Below are 18,548 nucleotides of genomic sequence, written 5' to 3' on the forward strand. Positions count from 1 at the left end.
TAAACCACTTGTCAATACCTTAAGTTTCAAAGAGTGTTTATTACAGTGATCTAGATGACATACTACTGCATGCAACTATGAATCAATGCACAAATAGTATTAATTTATGTGTTATTACATAACATTTGCGTAGTCCTTGCAAAAACGCAAGTAAATAACTGCCAGACATAGTGAAATACTGTTTACCTGTTCACACAAAGCCAGCTGTTGGCGGAGGCCTCCGAAAGGTTTTATTTTATGTGTTTGGCTGCGCCACAGCCGATATTCTTTCAATTTACTGATTGACTCACAAAAAGAGCGTGGGCTACGCCCAGCGAAACATCTTGCGTACTGAAAGCTAATGAAAGAAGACCATTGGGCAAATTTTGCATTAATTCCCCTAACACAGACCAGACTGGAATCCTTTTCACTATTCTAAAACTGCACATTTACCGCATGACAAAGTGATACTTCCTAAAAGATGGTGTGTTCCGCCAAGACAAACAAATCAGCCAGCGGGTTGACCCACGAGAAAGCTGCACATTCAGCTGATTCTACGAAGGACCCAGTGACAACAAAGCGTTCGTATGCTGTCAGCACTTTTTAATGGCTATATAGTGGAACAATCATGCCTTTTAATAGATAAATTGGCCACCTGGCTTCGGTTCAGCAGACATAATTTAAAAGGTTGGCAGGCATCGTATCCAAGTATTTAGATTCGTTTTTCATCCCTCCTTCCTTGTTCCCTCGTTGTACTAAATCAATTATTTTCCCCAATTAGGCAAATTACAGTCTTCAAATGAATTAATTATTCTCTGGAAAACCAGAGAAACCACCGTATAAATGTTTTAAGAATTGCAGTAGATTATCCAAACCCGAGTTCAAACTTCCTACAACTTGGTGTGTGTACAGAAAATCCATTTAAAAGGTCTATTTTTTCAGATTTGTTTAGACACTATTTTGTTAAAAGCATACTTAAAACAGCACTTAAATGTAAATTCTACCGCAAACTTATTGTCCAAGTCTGCATGATCTAAATGAATAAGTGGTGACAGTTCGGTTTCATTTTACAAACTATTTTTTTCAAAGCTGAGCAAAAAAGACCCGGAAGCTCATTAAAATCTTCAGCTTTGTTTGATCCATTGATGTAATTTCCTCTAAAACAGGAAAGTGGGACGGTACACATTAAAAAGCTCAGGCCCTTTTAAAATAGCCAATAGCGGGGGCAAACACTTGATTCTCTAGATTCTAGAGATCTTTTGATTGGTGTGAAAATTTTGAAAAGAAGCTGAAGTGCAGAATGATGTCATTAAAATTATTCGTAAAATGATCCATCTTGGTGGAAGTACAAGACTGTAAGATTTGAATGCTTATATCTTCTAAATGTGAAGTGTTGTGAGTACAATAATTTATAGATATCCTTAAGGCTAACATGTAAAAAACTAAAACAACTTTAAAAGTAATTATATGCCTCATATGATATATTGCAAATGAAAGAGGTCAAGCTACAGTGCCTTTTCTTGAGTTTGACAACATACAGTACGTGTCAGTAAAGGATAAGAGAACGTTCACCATTTACTCACAATTACAAAATCTACTTTTTGTACGTTTCTTCGGTAAGAAACCATCTGCCAAGAATATAAACCATCAGTAGAAAGTGAACCTCCAAACCACAGCCCATGAAGAGTGTACTTTCACTCCTCTTTAATCTTTCAATGTTTCATTGACTTACTATATTACAAAACAAAACAGCGACACACACTTTTAAGACGTACACATCAATATAGCTATTCCATATGCCATCTAGCAATGGTAACCAATGGCAACTGTTTAGAACGGAAGGCCTCATTTTGGTCAACTTCGGAGGCAAAAAGTGAATTTCCCCAGATCAAGCCTAGTTCTCAGAGTGCCGAGGGCATGCGAGGACAATGTTCCTGGACCTAACCCTGAAACTAAAGCTCCAAGTTCATACAACTTGCGTACGCTATTGTCTTTTGAATGACCTTGTGGTCTGTTTCAATTCTTCCATCCATTTCCCAAATTTCCCCACAGTAGTTTGAGAAGAAAGAGAATTAATGTAGGGCTGAAGCTCCATGTTTTCACTGCTAATGAATACAAGGAATCTGTCAGCCTGCTGGAACTGCCAGTGCATAACAATTTCCAATACTAAATTATTCATTTTTGTATTCTTAAGGGGATAGTGACTATTTAAACGGCCTTGACAGGTTTGCGTTTTTTTTCATTTGGACAGGTGCGCTGCAACATCTGCCAGCGTTACAGTATGGTTGAAGCGTTCATTGATGACATACAGTACTAAGATTGCAGCATGTGTTCAGAAATGGTTGTACAATCTAGAAATGTTCATCTGATTCATGGGCATGCACTGGAACGTTAATGCTTTCTTTTGTTTTGATTACTTGAAATACATGAATGACAGTTTTACTATCAGCACCAGACTGTAATGCTTATTTCTAAAAAAGCCATTGGGTAAAAAAGGTGAAATTATGGAACATGGGGACTTTTTTGTGATACAATATATCTTGCCATAGTACAAAAGACTGCTAGTTGGTATCCTGTAAATATTTTAACAAATTACTTCCCCATAATGTTTCAATGTAGCCATGATTTATATTTGTTGATAATATGTTGCCATTTTAACATTCAATTTAATTTACCATCTTAAATGTCCCTGCTCGGATGGAAAGTGCACAAAAATACAGTTAAATGTATAAATGTGTTAAATAAAATAAATGCGTTATTTTATTTAAAAATATCTATTTTTCTTAAGTTAAGAAGATCTGTACTCAACTGCTATTTTGATCAATTTAAGTAGTAAAGACTATATTTTTAGTCTCTCCATAGACTGAACTTCTGAAATTCAACACACCGTGCTTCCACACATACAATAATATATATATACAAGAGGTAGCAGGCGATCTCCACATCCCAACACATCCCCCTTCACCCGGTACCTCTAGATTGCCTCCTCTCTCAGCAGTGGAAATTCACTGGAAGCTGATTGTGGCAAGAGAGTGTTGGCTCAGCTGCACGCTTTAAGAACCCATGATGTCAGACCCATATTTTCCTTGGAGAGATTCTCATCAGTTGCATTGTTCCTGGAAACCATGGTCTGTTCTCTGGGCAACAAAGAAGCCAACCCCATCTCGGTCCTCTGGTCTTGTGCGAGCCCCCACCGGCCCCTTTCGGCCTTGAACTAATCGTTTACTACAGCACCAAACAACAGATGAGTAAAAAAATCATCTGGAAATTTGATCAATGGGGAGAGCATCCTGGATCGGTGACAGTTAACTCTCCCGGTTTCCCAGAGGACGATCAAGATTGGCGTTTTAACGTTTTCAGAAAAGGGAAATCTATGGTTTGCAATGATGTGTAATAAAATAGGACAGAGGAGCAGAGATTCCACTGGGAATGCAACGCTATTGGTGATGTCATGGCTTTGATGTGCACCACGAGACTCTTTAAGCCCCCTGATAGTTGAACTCGAGAGATACGAGAAGTAAATAAATGTTCACATGAGAATCCACACAGCTATAGAACTGAAATGGAATTGATGTTAAAACTCATTGTACAGCTCCAGTTCTGTTGAAGAATTAACTTTTTTCCTCGAAAGACAAGCATGCGCATGTGATTTTTAATTCAAACCGGCAATGAGTGGAATGTCTTCGAGTCGGCGGTCATAATTTAATGAAACCTTATCCCACACAAAAGAAAGCTCATTCAGACCCCTCTCTTTTTTCCATTATTGGGTATTTCAGCTGCCAATTCTGGAGTGGATACCTGATCCATCAATGGCACTGACCGTGAGGTGAGATATGGGGTAACATGGGGCCGTGGAGCAATCTGGGGCCAAAAATGTGATTCTGTGCAACAGAAAGATGGCCAAAATTCTGATGTCATTATATATCCCGTGTCACCTCTGGCAATTCCCATGTTCAGAGGACAGAAATGGATTTCCATTTGCAACGCTTAAATTACAGGATGTCCGTGTCTCCAATTTTGTGGCGAAAGGATAGACTTGCAAAGGAAGCAAATCAACCATTACTAGTAAGTATGTAGTCAGTCTGTGCACCCACAGCACACATGCTACAAAGAACAGAGACGTTCTGTAGTAGTAGAAAACAACAAAAGGACCAACCCATAAGAAATAAGTCACAGATGAGATCGCTTTAATATTTCAGTTATTTCTCCTCGACATAAACGAGTTTAAGCAGAAAGCAAATGGAAACTTGCTTCATTTTTTGCTTGATTTCTTCAAAGAAAAAAATCTCTATTAGAGTTTCATAAGAGATCTCAACAGTGACAAATTGAGCTCAAATTTGCCAACTTTGCAAAAAGTCAAAAGTCAATATTTTTATAGATCTCAACATGAACTCATTTCTCATCAAATTTACCCAAATCCAGATTATTTGAACTATACAAACTATTTTATACCTCCATACTCTCAATGCATTAGAACAATTGTTTCATTTGGTTCTGTTTTATCCTCCTAAGCAGTTTTAGGAGAGAAATAATACATACATCATTTACAGTACGTTATTTAAGAATAGGGCACTAACATTACCCTACTTCATTATTATTCATATGATTAATGGTTTTATTAAACTATATGACTCTAAATTTTAAATAACATTGTTTAGCGATTATTTAAATGTGTTTTTGCTTGTTTCCTGTATGATATATTACGTATTCAAATGACATTAAGTATTAAGAATTGTAGATCACATCTTATCAAAGCAAATAGTGACTAACACTTAACCTATACAGTACCAACTATCTCTGGTCTTCAAAAACAAGTTAAGTCTAAAAGTGGGGTTTCAGCAATGACAATGCCCAGCAGGAACAGATTTCTCACGACTTCTTCAAAACATCTGTGCAATTCTACGAACGAGATTCATAAATTTAGCGAGCTCACCTGAACTTAACCTTAGAACTGTTTCACAGTTTATCGATAAATTGGTAAAACTACATCTAGACTGACATTTCAGTTTAAATGTCAGTCTAGATTTAGTTTAGTTTCTTATCACTTAAAAATAATTAAACACATAACAAGTCCCTTAATAAATTTAATGTCACCATTGAAACGTGTGAGACACAACAGAAGATCTGTTAACGTAAGCATGAAATGTTTATCAAACATTTATCAAAAAAGGGTTATCAAAAGTGGAAACAGGTCACTATTTTTTTGGGGGGGGGGGTTGGTGGTAGGGGGCTTGTAAGACGTCAGAACGCGGAATGGCAACAAAGCAAGAGAGGTTATAACAACACGGCATCAAACTCTGAAGTTCAGTTGTACTGTTGCTGGAACAGTCCAGTCTCCATAGACCAGTTGAGTCCTTCAGTAAAACCTCTCGGCCTCCAACAAAAATACTCACTAAATAAAGGCCGAGTGTTCCAAGTAAAATCACTTCAGCCGAGTTCAATAACTATTATTCATGTCCCATTTCTTCTTGCCTGTGCAATAGCCTCTGTGATATTAATAAGGAAAGCCCTTTTGTTTTCATAAGAACCGAAGAGGAGCATTGGAGACAATGCTAACACACATCTGTTTTCTTATGAAGTACCCTATAGGTCTTCATTTGCCTTTCTAATTGAACGATATTGTCTCGACTATACCGTTTCACGCTTTCGAGACCCCAGAAACTCCCTTTTACTTTTACGGTTATGAAACCTCGCTCTCAGCATGTTAGCTCTTTGAAGACCACCGACGCAAGATCACCTCATTTTCCTCAGAAAGGCCAAAGTGCTTTCCATCGTGAAATTACATGTAACCCACCCCTCACCTCTAAACAAAAAATAGCAGGAAGATTAAATGACACAATGAGGGGGGCACCCAGGGAATTGAAGGTTTTTGATGGAGGACGACATCCCGCGACATGCATTTTAGCCCCTTTTCTTTTAAATTGTGAGCAAATCCACAAGATTACTTGCCACTACAATAATATAGCAGACACATGTGGCATTAATGTACAACCTTTGACCTGCTACATCAGTTTGAAGAAGTAAATTTGGCAGGGGGTGTGATTGACAGCAAAATGTGGTGCTCGCTCTTAGAAAAATCACAATAAAAGTCCCCTTGCACAAATCTTATTTGGCCCTTTACAAAGCCACAACTGTGTCCATTTCAAAACAAGGACCACTAGAAAAGTAAACCTCCCCATGGAAGGGCAACCAACTTTTACCTACAGGGCATGAAAATCATCAACAGAAATATGACGAATAACATATTACAATAGCCAACTCATCCTTATAAAATACTATAAAGCTTGATTCTTAGTTGATAAGTGAGTGCAAGGCAAAGCAAGAAAGCAAACCTACTGTCCTCCCTGAGCATCATGGCATCTTACACAGTCATCTTTGCATTTGCACTTTTTCTTGAGTTTACGGCTTACTCATCCCTGGCGCTGCCCAAAGGCATAACAGATCAAGAAAGTACAGTCCAAGATCGACTAATTTCAATGCCAGATGATGGAAGAGAAGAGGGGACTGGACTGCTCTCCTTTAGAAGATACCCCATCATCGAGGGCAGACTTGAGGACGGCACAAAGCGGATCTTCATACTTGCTGTAAGTGTTTACATGTTGAAAGCTAGTAAATTACCTCAACATTAGACGATAACGCTTGTGTACTAACCGGTGTGACAGGTGTGTAGATCTGTTTTCAAGGAATAGTCCCCAAAAAAATTTAAGTTCTTTCATTCACTCACCCTCATGTCATTCCAAACCTCTATGACTTTATTTCTTCTGCAAAACACAAAAGAAGATATTTTTAAGAAAGCTGGTTACCAAAAAACATTGGTCTCCATTGACTTCATTGTATAGATAGAACCACAGAGAAATTCCTCAAAATATCTTCTTTTGTGTTTCACAGAAGAGTTACAGTATATACTGTACAGGTTTTGAACAACTTGCTTTTAATTAAATGACCATTTTTATTTTTGGGTGAACTATCGCTTTAAGTAGGTTTGTGGCAAGACAAAATATGCATATTGAAGAGACATTAGGTGAAAACAAGGTAGTGTTTCTTCAAGTAAATGCATCTATAGAAACTTATTTCAGATAATGTTTCACTACCTGAAAAACCAAGTAAAAACGTATGAAAAATTTACCAAGAAATCATTTTTACAATGGCACAATACAACACCAAAACAGACTCGATGCTTTTTGGAATAAACTATGCTGTAAAGAAAATAATCTGTTGGCTTTTGTTAGCATTTATTGTTAATAAAAGAGGAATATACATTTCGAACAGCAACATTTTCAGATTCATTTTCAGGTTAAGTTAAATATTGCAGCACCCTTACGGGTCAATAACTCTGCATGTTACTAGAGCTCTTAGCAGGTTTTAGGTTCGCATGTGGACAGCTACATGAACATTGTAAGCACAACGCCAAATGTCTGCAGGTATCTAACAGTGCTTTTCCAATTCAACTCTGAATCCTTCAGTTTCTCCAATTATCAGTGCAGTAATGGAACAGTCAAAGAGGAGTATCGGAAGGACACAGTCACAAAGGGGAAATGGAAGCCTTGGATAAAAGGGCCCAGGGAGATCTTGTGAAAATTGGCTAAGCGAGACATGGGAAACTTTGTCGCAATTTGACACATTTGTTCCATGTGGGGCTCCATGCGGCGGCTTAGCGCCAGCAGTTTGGGAGCGGTTACGGAGAAAGATCTTGAGGTTGCCCTTGGGCGTGTGTTGTTCAAATTAACTTAAACATCTCCAGGTGTGGTTTCAGAATCACACACACTTGTAGAAGGAAACGGCATTTCGAGTTTCGCTTTATACACTGGGCTGCTTCTCTTCAAAGGCCTACAATAAAAAGACAAGTGGTTGCCCCACAGGTTCTTATTGTGCCGACTAGAAATGTTATTCCCCATTTCCACCAGGACACAGGAATAAAGGGATCTCCTGGGAGGGAAACAAACCTTGCCTTCCCAAAATCCTTCCCTGCACTGCGTGGGCTGGATCACAGTGTGGATGGATTCAGCATGAGGGATGACCGTAGAAGTGCAGATGATGTCATTCCAGTGGGTAGGAGAGACGTTGACAGTAAGCACTGCCAAGCTTCTTATCCCCAGTCTCATCAATGGTATTCTTAAGACCAACATATACAAACATATTTGGAAAATCAAAGATTCTGTAGCCACTCTTTGATCCTACACGCTACTCCTAATATAGCGCGACAAAAGATGGCAACATTATTTAAAAACTGAAGATTGTATTATAGTATGGAAAGAACTGATCTCCCATCCTGGTCAAATGAATTAAATGTTGTTTTCTTCTCTTTGCAGTATTGAGGTGCATGATAGGTCGAGTGTACAGGCCATGCTGGCAAGGTTGAAGTCGATGCAGACTACAAACAGCTTGGACTGCACCCTTTATTTCATCCTGCATCTTATTCCAAACAAGATGACATTATATATAAATCTGTATGATTCAAAAACTGAAAAAAAAAAAAAAGTATTTTAAGACTGCAAAAAAATGAGTAGTGCTTAAAAGAATAAAAAAAATGTTGTTGGAACACAATCCTAAACTACAATGTTATTTGCTTTAAAAATAGTTAATTCTCTGCCAAATGAATTTATCACTTTCTACGGCTCTCTCTCTCTCTCTCTCAAACATGCACACACAAATATATACACACACCTTCAATAACAATTTGGAAAGCGAGTCCTTACAATGTCAAGTAACCCCAGTTGACGTGATTTTGGCTCGTTGGACATTAAATGCATTTAGTGCACAAATAAATAGTGAGTCATCTCCTATCTGTAGCAATGCCTTGGTTTAGCTGCAGTGTCAGAGAATAAATTACAGCCTGAAAAAGCTTGTGAGTTTGCCCTGACCAGCAATGAGTTTCCTGCTGGCAGCTTTACTGTTCTTTTTCTCTGGTCCTCCAGTGGGAGCTTTGGCTGGGGGTCTTTTCTGAGGGGGCTGGTTCTCATCCCTTCCCAGTTCAACGCACTCCCGGTTGGCAAGCTTTCTCTTGGAGGTCCCTGTTGCTTTTTGGAGCTGTGCTGGCTGGGTCTTCTTCCCACCTGCTCCGTTCCAGGCATTTCCACTATGTTTCCCCAGAGCGGATTGGCCTTCGGGACTGGAGTTGGTGGCCTCTGAGTCCACGTGCACTGAAAAATAAAATTGAAAGCAGGGGTGGTGACAGAAGGACTTTGAGAATATTGCCAAACAAATGAATAATAAAAAAAAGGAGGGCCAGCCGAGGACGGAAGGCTACAAAAGGTTATGATGAAATTGCTGACGTTAGTCTGCAGTTTAACGGCCGGTGTGTTTATTTTACAAGGCTGAGGCTGAACGTTTGTCATGTAACCTGGTGGAGCGAAGCCCACGTTCCCACAAAGAGCCAGCGAGAAGGGGATGAGGGAGGTTGGAGAACGCGTGCTCTTAAGGTTTTTACAACAGACTTGGGGAGAGCCAGGTTTATGGGATGGGGAAACGTTTAGAGGTTGCTCTTAAGTACCAGTCCCCAAACAGGGACCGGGCAGGAATCGAAGCCCGGGCTGTGGAGGTGGACCTGGGCATCTTTCCGAATGTGTGGCGTCAGAGAAGGGAGGTCTTTGACATGTGCGCACAACAGCGAACAGACCAAGCATGAAGGTTATTCAGTGCACAGAGAACTGAAGCCCCCTCCTTTCGTATATTTTTCTTAACTCTTTTTTTAATGTTGGTGGGGCACAAAGGGGTCATATTTTTGTATATTTTTTAATAACCAATATGCCTTACAGCCATGATCAAGGATTTGCTGCATTCTAGTTTAGGCAGCATTTGATTGGACAAATGTGAAGTGCAAGATGAGTCATCAATATATTAAGCCCATTTTTTCTGAACAGAACATACATTTTAAATGTAAATATTTGCTAAAGGTACACAATCATACAGAATGCTATTAAATGACCATACTAAGCAAAAAAAAGACTAAAAGCCACAAAAAATGTTATACCTGCAAGTCTGTTATCCATCCCAGTAGGGTCAAACTTGTCATCCAGAGATGCAGACACAGTGATGTTTTGTTTGGGCGCAGCGTGCACACAGGTAGGAAGTTGGCTAGTACTGGGAAAATCCAACACCCGATTGAGGGGCAGGTCAGCATCCTTGTATGTACAAGCAAACTGAGAGCGGATGGTTGGACGCATTACCTGAAAAAGGCAAACACGCTGATGAGAAGGACAAAAAAAGAAAGCCTGAAATATTAATGGCTGACTGGTTGGAATGCTCAAACAGGCCAATGTCTTTATTTCATAGAAATCATCAAAGAAATGCATATTAAGCTAGGAAATGAAGTATTTAAAAAAAACATTACAAGCATTAAAAGACGAACAGAAATGATCAATGAATCCATGAAGTAGTGACAACACAGCCAGGGCCCATTTAAGTGAAGTACCAGTACTGTCCAACTAGCCCCAAACTTTCTCACACTTGCTGTTGATACACATGGGTGGAGATAACCACATCTAAAAATCTTAAGATAAGCATGAGAAAAAGAAAACGTTTTAGCGAGCCAAACACTGCGGTCCAGAGGCCAACGTGAAGAGCGTGAAATGGGGAAACTTGTGCAGCCCATAAAGGCACAGTGAACTTCCGAGCTCTCAGGGGTCCCGGAGAACCGCTGATTCGCTTCTTTCGGGGCCTTTGATCCTTGCCTGCATGCCACGGATTATCGGGATTCAAAACTCTCTCTCTTCTGGCTAACCAGCCGCAGTAGGGGGGTGGAATTCAGGAAAGTAAAAAAAAAACACTGCAGGCACAGCTGGGTGGGACTGCAAAGTGCAGAGAAAAACGGGGTGGTGGGTGTATCTTGAGGTGATCAAAGATGGAGTACAGCTTTTCGAAGCACTTTCTTCAATGAGCACCTAAAACAACAGTATCGCTCAGACCAAGATATGCTTGAATGTCTTCATTAATGCTTTAATGAGAACAAGTGTGCATTTCAATGTTTGTGTATTCATGCATGCAATAAAATAACACAAGGCCGGTTGTCCTGGGGCGGCACATCTACACAACACCAGCAGAAGAGGCATTACGGTCTGGTTTACACCTGGTTTTAAGATCAGACTCGGGTGATTGGATCATAAGTGGTCAGCTGAGAGACATTGCCGTTTAGACCCGGTAGTAACATGCATCTCAAACGCGTCTCCCGTGACCACTTGTGATCTGACATTCAGTGAAGGGCCTCTAATTTTATGACCACATAGATCACTGTATAATAGTGCGTTGATAGAAGTCAGAACAAATAGCACAGTTTTCACCAAACTTGCTTGATGTCCTAAGTTTGCAGTTAGATTAAAAGTTCAATGTGCATATCGTGCATATATATCTGGCAGACTTGATTGTCACATTTCTTAAAGCTGCAATCTGTAACTTTTTTTGGTTTAGAATGAACAAAAATCTGTTTTGCAACACAATCTCACGGGAATTGTTAACAATTTTCTGAGGTGGTTAATTTGTATGAATGTGTACGATCTTATTTGTATATTTTAGTACGATTTGCTTTTGCGCCAGTGATGTTTAGGGGTGGGGTTAGGAGGGGCTTCAGTATTGCATTTATTTTAATAATTGTATGTTTTTGTATGATGCACGTCAATACGAATTAGTTACGAATTCTTGTGAGATCAGGTTGGTTATTGAGCAAGAACATTTAAAAAAATCCTGTTATTAAAAGTCTCCTTACCCCTATCCGCAATGGTTAACTATTAACGGTCAAGTATAACATACGTTTGACATGACTTGACTTAAACAAAAATACGTACGTAAAGTATAGAAGGGCAAAAGTTATGTTTTGCAGCTTTTATCTAATTTAACAATGTTTGATTGACATGTGGCAAGCAGCCTTCGCTATACTACAAATGCAATGTTATCACCATCCATTATTGCACCATCCAGTTGGACTTAGATTGATGTTATACTATGTGCAAATGGACAAAAATATGCATACCTAAGGTGAAATGTACTACAGCATCATCCTTTTGAACACACTTTACCAGAAACAATAAAATAAAGTTCAATACCAGCCCTCAGAGAACCGACTGGAGGGTGGGGGCCACTGGAAGTTTATTAAACTGACTACATAACCATACCCAGAATAATCCTCCTCTACTCTCAAACTGTTAGAAAACCTCTTGATCTCTCCCCCTGTGCCAATCGACATCAGTCTGTGATGAAACATTTGGAGTACGACAGGATAAAGTCTTTCTGCAGACAACAGGAAACAATAACCTTTCAAGTTATCCCTTGCTAGCTTAGTAACGCACTGATATGGCATGCTCAAAGTGAAATTGATGCAGAAAGCTTTCGCCCGTCCAGTTCAGGAAGCGTTGAGCTGCCCGGGGACCATTACCGCTCACTAACACAGGAAGGCGGCCAGAAAGTGAAGGTCTAAAGAGACATCTGCTAGTGCAATCAAATAAAGAAGCCATTTAACAAAATGCGTCTAGCATATATGTTCACAGAGGGTTTACCGGTTCTCATTGGTGGAAATGACCAATGTCTTAAAAATATTGACATTTATCATTCACTAGTGAGTAGTGGTCTAGTTAAGGTTTGTTTTGAAAAATAAGGTACTTCCAGCAATGCAGGTTATAACGGTTTATTCCTTTCAATAATTTTATGTAAATAATTTTAATTAAAACTTTACCAAAGGCAAAAATCCCAAAATCGTTTTAATATTAATCGTTCACCTCGCAGCGCTCCAAGACCAGCAGGACTTTTTCTATGTTTCCTGGTGGCCTATGGAGTGCAGGGGACATGTAAACTACCACAAGGCCAGGACTCTGTGGTCGTTCTTATATACTATAGGAAATCCAGTGCATATGCACAGAGCATGAAAAAAAAACAAAGTATAAATTTCACACAACACAACGGATGTAAATGCTTGTGGAATCACATTACTTGCCGTCTGTTTTAAAAATCAAGTGTCACATTCAATTTTATTTGACCGATATTTGAGACAGGGGTCTCTGCTTACAACCCCGATGATTCTTTACCTTGGACTTAACATTTTCTTGTTGGCTGCAAATGCGGTTCCTTAAAGGCTTTGGAGAAGATCCAGTGGGAGCTTCTGGAGATCTAAAGGCACACAGTGAAAAGACAAGTTGAAAAACAAAATATTGAACAGCTATTTAATTGTATGTGAGTGACTTTTAATTGCTCAAAAAAAAGGAAGGAGAAAAAACGTAAATGAAGAAATCTTTAATAAAAAATGTCAATAAACAAAATAGAAAAACATGTTAATAGACTGAAAACGACTAAATAAAACAAAACAAAAACGAGGAAAGAAGATAAAGCTTACTTGTAAAGGGCAAGAAGACAGGCACCAGCGCTCCCATTAAGAACTGCATGATCTTCAGAGAGCAGTTCTGCCTTGTTCCTGCAGGGCGGGGCTAGTGCTTCTTCATCCAAAAGGGTCATCAAAACTTTTACGGTCTCTCTGCCCCCATATGCAGTGGAGTGGTTTATAGCATATGCTCTGGGCTGAAAAGCAAAAATCATCAATGAACTTTGTAAAAGGCTTTGATTAAGTGAAAACTACTCAAAACGTCACTAGTAAGTCCAGGATGTTTCACCCTTGCCGGACTGATTCCTGTGCCAACTGTTGACTGCGCCTGTGCAGTGCATATCTGCCCGATTCGTTCCTTGAGCTCTCTGGCGGTGTCATCAGCCGCACGGTACACTGGGTCTCCATTACTGCGGCCCTTGACCAGAGCAGCTCTGATACTGGACACCACCTTGAATCCAGCTTCTCTGTATGGGGATAGACGATAAAAAAGGAACAGAAATTGAGGTTTTCACATTTTGCTAGTTCTTATTGGCCGGTCACACTGGACTTTAATTGCTTTCTAACCGAACAATTATAAACATAAAGCAGGTACGCAAACACATGCATCAAATTGTTGCTTAATATCTGATGAAGGCTGACTTGCACATTCATAAAGCAAACATGTTTCTTGGGGAAAATGTTATTCTACACGCTCCTCTACAAAACTTCAACAAAGCTAATAATCCTGTAATAAACTGATTCATTTAAAATCTAATGTGCCCACCCCCAAATCATGTAAAAATCTGGTCTAGTCGAGTCCAAGAGGTTCAGAACCAGTCCAGTGCTTATTTCCTTACTCTGCTTGACTTTGATTAATCTCTTCACATATTGACACATACACAAATACAAACATTTGGGCTTTAGTGGGAAAGTCAGACTAAATCCCTGACCTTGCGTTTGTGAGGGAATTACAGTAACAAAATCATCTGGGAAAACAGATGTGTGAGCAGACCCGATTCCTCAGTGTTTGTGTGTGGTAATACAGTACTCCGTAAGGTCTCGGGGAGGTGAGAAACTGCGCAGGCAAGGCAGCAGGCTGATGAAAGAACTCTTGGCTCAGTGCTCGCACAGTCTGTAGTGGTGAGAGGGAGCCTTACGCTGCAGGTTCAACGCACTTCCATCAAAACGAAGTTGAAGTACATCGATGTACTACAGGAAATGACCTCGCGTCCTCTTTGAATAACCCAATCATGTCTGTAGTCTAGCACAAGTTTATGTTGTGCTGCCAAACGTCTTGGAGATTTGCTTGGATGTTTTGAAGTGCGATTCATCAAAGAAAAATCTTGGCGTTATGACGTTTAATCAGAGTTATCAAGGCAGGGAGGGACAAAGTGGCCATTTGTTGTTGGGTACAACGGACTTTGATGTTCTTCAGATAAACATGCTTGAACAATTCAAACGATTTCATTAATGCTGGCGCAGACGTCATTAGGGGTTGCTTTCCAGAGATGATGGCACGTAAAAGCCATGACGGTTTTTAAGATGGGATGAGATAGATCCTCAACCACAAACCGCAAAAAGGTACAAATAATTTGTTTAGGCTGTCTGGGGCTGAAGTACAAGGTGAGACACAAGTGAGGTCAAAGCCAGGACAAGGACATAGCAGTCCTTGACTACAGTTTCAAAACAATTTGACCAAACCGTGACGTAGGTGCAAACCCTCTATTCTTGTAAACTAAGCCTTGTTGGCCCTTACAGTGATAATTCGCCGAAAACAATTCTTTCATCATTTACTCGCACTCATGTCATTACAAACCTGTATGACTTTCTTTCTTCCGCAGGACACATAAGGTGATCATTTAAAGAATGTTGGTAACCAAACAACACTGGCCGTCATTGACTTCCATTGTATAGACAAAACATCTCAAAATATCTTGTTCCATAAAAAAAGTATGTTTCCATTTCAAGCATAACAGCACTCGCAAGACAAAGGATTATTTGCTTACACAGCAAAAGTTGAAAGAAATTATGACATCATACTGTACCTTGGACAAGGGGTCTCTCCTAAGATTTCCTGACACTGGTCGACAAAACTGAGAAATTCTGATAAGCCCTTCACGTGCCTCCGCAAGGGGTGAGACTCAGGTGGGGCATAGCCCTTCCCTCCCAATTGTATTGCCCTGATAAATGATGTCACTGTCTGAATATACAAAAAACACCAATTCATTATTATTTATATTGTGGTTTAAAGGGATAAGGGATAGTTAAAAGGGATAGTCCAGCCAAAATTTAAATTCTGTCATGAATACCTCATCGTACAGTTGTTTCAATTGCTAGCAACTGAGCTATCTGCGGCACCATTAACTACCATTTTTCTTCGGTTAAACCCAAAAGACGATATTTTAAAGAATTTAGGAAAACAACAAGTCGACAGTTTGCTTACATTCTTCTAAATATCTTTGTGTTTAACAGAACAAAGACATTTATACAGGTTTGGAACTACTTGAGAGGGAGTAATTCATGACAGAATTTTCATCTTTGGGCGGAGTATCCATTTAAAAAAAAATGCAGAGCTGAATTAGGTACGAACGTAAAAAAGTAATTGAACAATACAAGACATTTTGAAATTACCAGGAAGAGAGACGAGCTGCTGTTACGGGCAGCATGTCTGAGATCTGTGAAGGCCATGTGCCCAAGAGAGCGACTGGGATTGTCCAGTGTGTATGCAAGGGCCAGGTCATTCTTAGAGTTTACCAAAAGAGCCAAGTAAGAACAAAACACTCTCCGGACCACTCGCTTTATCTGGAAGAAGACGTAAACAAAGACATAATAGGGTAAATAGTAATTTTAAAGATGTTCGTGTAATATTGAGTAATTCAATAATACTGTGCAGAACACTGGACCACAGAGGGTTGAAACAACAAACCAGTTAGGACTTTACTGAACAAAGCAGACAACTGTTCATTGATAGAGAAATGGTTATAAAAATAGGTTGGCTCTATAACAGGAACAGTTCATTCTCTTCAGTTCTACTACCGAGGAGTCAGTTTGCTGACTTGGATCAATGTTGTGTAGAGGACGGGCTTTTTCCACAACCCCTTAAGCTTAAACAGGCCAGGCTCATAAACTTCATCACCCCCAGTACTACAGTGGCAAAGCCCAACGTCTACTTAGACATAAATCACAACAGAGCTGCTTGGACAACTGTGCACGAGTAGCAGCAGGAGTTTCAACACACTGTAAGAAGTGCTTTTAATTCATCCAGGTGGTAATGAAGGGTCAATTTAATAATGTTGTGGTCTAATCAAAGTCTACCGAGGTGGTCTTTTGAAAAATCCTTTAACACATCATTCACCTGTGGAGTACAGATATCAGCCTTGTTTGATGGAGTTGCAGGACACACAGGAACAGACTCCTTCTCCGAGCGCTCCACATCACTAACGAGAAACTGAAACATCTGCAACTAGATGTTACAACATACATAGAATTGACTTTAGATGTTTTAGAAAGGTGACCGGATAAACGCATCCAGGTTTGAGGCCCTAAAGTATAAAGCCACAGGCAGCACTCACAGCTGTCATGGGTTCCTCATTCATCCGAAGCTCCTTGAACATAAAGACGTCAATCAAGTCCAAAGTATTGGTCCGTTTTAAAAAGTGGTCATACTCTTTTCGGATGAGGTCGTAACTTTGTGGTGGAGAGATATCGTTGGGGGATAGCTGGAGCTTTTCCAGGAGGAAATATTTCCAGACAGCCAGAGCTTCACTTAAAGCTACTCCAAAGTCCCCGTATTCCTGTCAGGAACAGAGTAAACACAGGGACACGCTTATTACTCAGAACAGCTCTGCAGAAAATGTACAGATACGGAAACAAATGCATGACGCAAACTTTATGAGTCAGTGCATTATTCTGTTTTTCCCCGTTCCTTCATGAATAAAGCGTATGCAAGCCTTTCTATGGAAGGAGTGGATAATCTCAGTTTAAATTGTAGCCATGTGCATGTATGTGTTATGCATATGTTGAGAAGACCGGTCAAGACAGCCTACTGAAACAAACGCATTACAATTCTATGTGATGCTAGAGGTGTAAAAATTGCACCGGTGTATAATATTTGAAATTGCACCATACATCACATTTGTATCTGTAAATGCACATTTTGTATTTTTTAGAAGTACCTTCATTGACAATTGTTTTTAATATAGATTTAATTTTTTAGCAGTTTTACAACTTCGAAGCTTTTGTAACCAAAATTAAAAACCTTTGTGCAAGAATACTTGGAAATTAAAACTATTTGAAACTAAATTGCAAAATAATGATTGCATAATAAAAAGAAAATCGAAGAAACTTTTCGAGGATTCAACCAACAGCATAAAGTATATTATCACTTAAATTACACTCTTCACATTTAAGCTAGGATTTAATTTTTACATTTTGAAGATCTGGGGGCCAGGTTGACTTCCCTTTAAAATTTGAATGTATTATTCATAAACAAATTACGAATACCACTGATTGGAAATAATACATTATTAATATATTAAAAAAGGGGTGTGGGGATATGAGTGAAGTCAAGTTCTTGACAATGTAATATTACCTTCTTGTTGACCTCAGCCATTGCAAGCTGTAGGACAATCAGCATCCCATCAGCCCCTTGAATAGTGGTCCTCTCGGAGTCTACTACTCGATGAGACTCTCTCCTGAAAACCCTGGCAAATGTTCTCAGGCTTGCATCCATAGTATTCATCTATGCCAGCTATTTCTAAAAACAGATTTTTTTATGATTACAAGAAAGTAGTTTGCAAACGAATATGAATCCCTGCCAGCATCACATACATCTTTCCAAATGTATCACTGAGCAGGAACAGTAAGTCCAACGACGTCAAGCAAATCACACTAATAGTCAGGAACAAGAGGAGCTCATTTTCACTTTATTAAGAACAGAACCTACAATCATATTAGGTCAACTTACCAACACGAATATTTAGACGCGTCCTACGCCTCTAACACGAATCATATGGGAAACAAACGTCCGTAAATGTAAGCCAATGTAAACCGATGCGCTGTCTGCCTGGAAATTTAAATCCACGCGCATGCCAGTCTGGTCCAATCACAAACCGCGCCGCATTGACCACGCCCCTTACGTACAGGAAGACAGGCGCAACAAAACAGCTGCTGTTTTCATTCAACTTTAGTGTTCGTGAGATTTTTTGTTGTCAAGATAAGAAATAAAAACGCGTGGTGATGTGGAGGAATATGAGCGCGATATTTACAGCATTTACAGAAAATGTCT

General features: G+C 39.5%; 2 protein-coding genes across 2 annotated transcripts; one reads left to right on the forward strand and one right to left on the reverse strand.

Moving 5' to 3' along the window:
• Positions 1 to 3,788: 3,788 nt before the first annotated feature.
• Positions 3,789 to 8,403, forward strand: pmch (pro-melanin-concentrating hormone). The gene is made up of 4 exons (XM_057323453.1): positions 3,789 to 3,805; positions 6,299 to 6,563; positions 7,884 to 8,046; positions 8,289 to 8,403. Exons 1-4 carry the CDS (start codon positions 3,789 to 3,791, stop codon positions 8,336 to 8,338), a joined length of 495 nt encoding a protein of 164 aa, XP_057179436.1. The 3' UTR covers positions 8,339 to 8,403.
• Positions 8,353 to 18,321, reverse strand: parpbp (PARP1 binding protein). Its single transcript, XM_057324341.1, has 11 exons — positions 18,228 to 18,321; positions 17,853 to 18,017; positions 16,834 to 17,055; positions 16,617 to 16,724; positions 15,893 to 16,063; positions 15,307 to 15,461; positions 13,569 to 13,746; positions 13,295 to 13,476; positions 12,990 to 13,071; positions 9,950 to 10,145; positions 8,353 to 9,119 (listed from the first exon to the last, which is right to left on the reverse strand). The coding sequence occupies exons 2-11, from the start codon at positions 18,000 to 18,002 to the stop codon at positions 8,806 to 8,808; spliced, it is 1,758 nt and encodes a 585-aa protein (XP_057180324.1). The 5' UTR covers positions 18,003 to 18,017; positions 18,228 to 18,321; the 3' UTR covers positions 8,353 to 8,805.
• Positions 18,322 to 18,548: the final 227 nt, after the last annotated feature.

This window comes from Triplophysa rosa, linkage group LG24 (genome assembly GCF_024868665.1).
Source record: "Triplophysa rosa linkage group LG24, Trosa_1v2, whole genome shotgun sequence".
NCBI lineage: Eukaryota > Metazoa > Chordata > Actinopteri > Cypriniformes > Nemacheilidae > Triplophysa > Triplophysa rosa.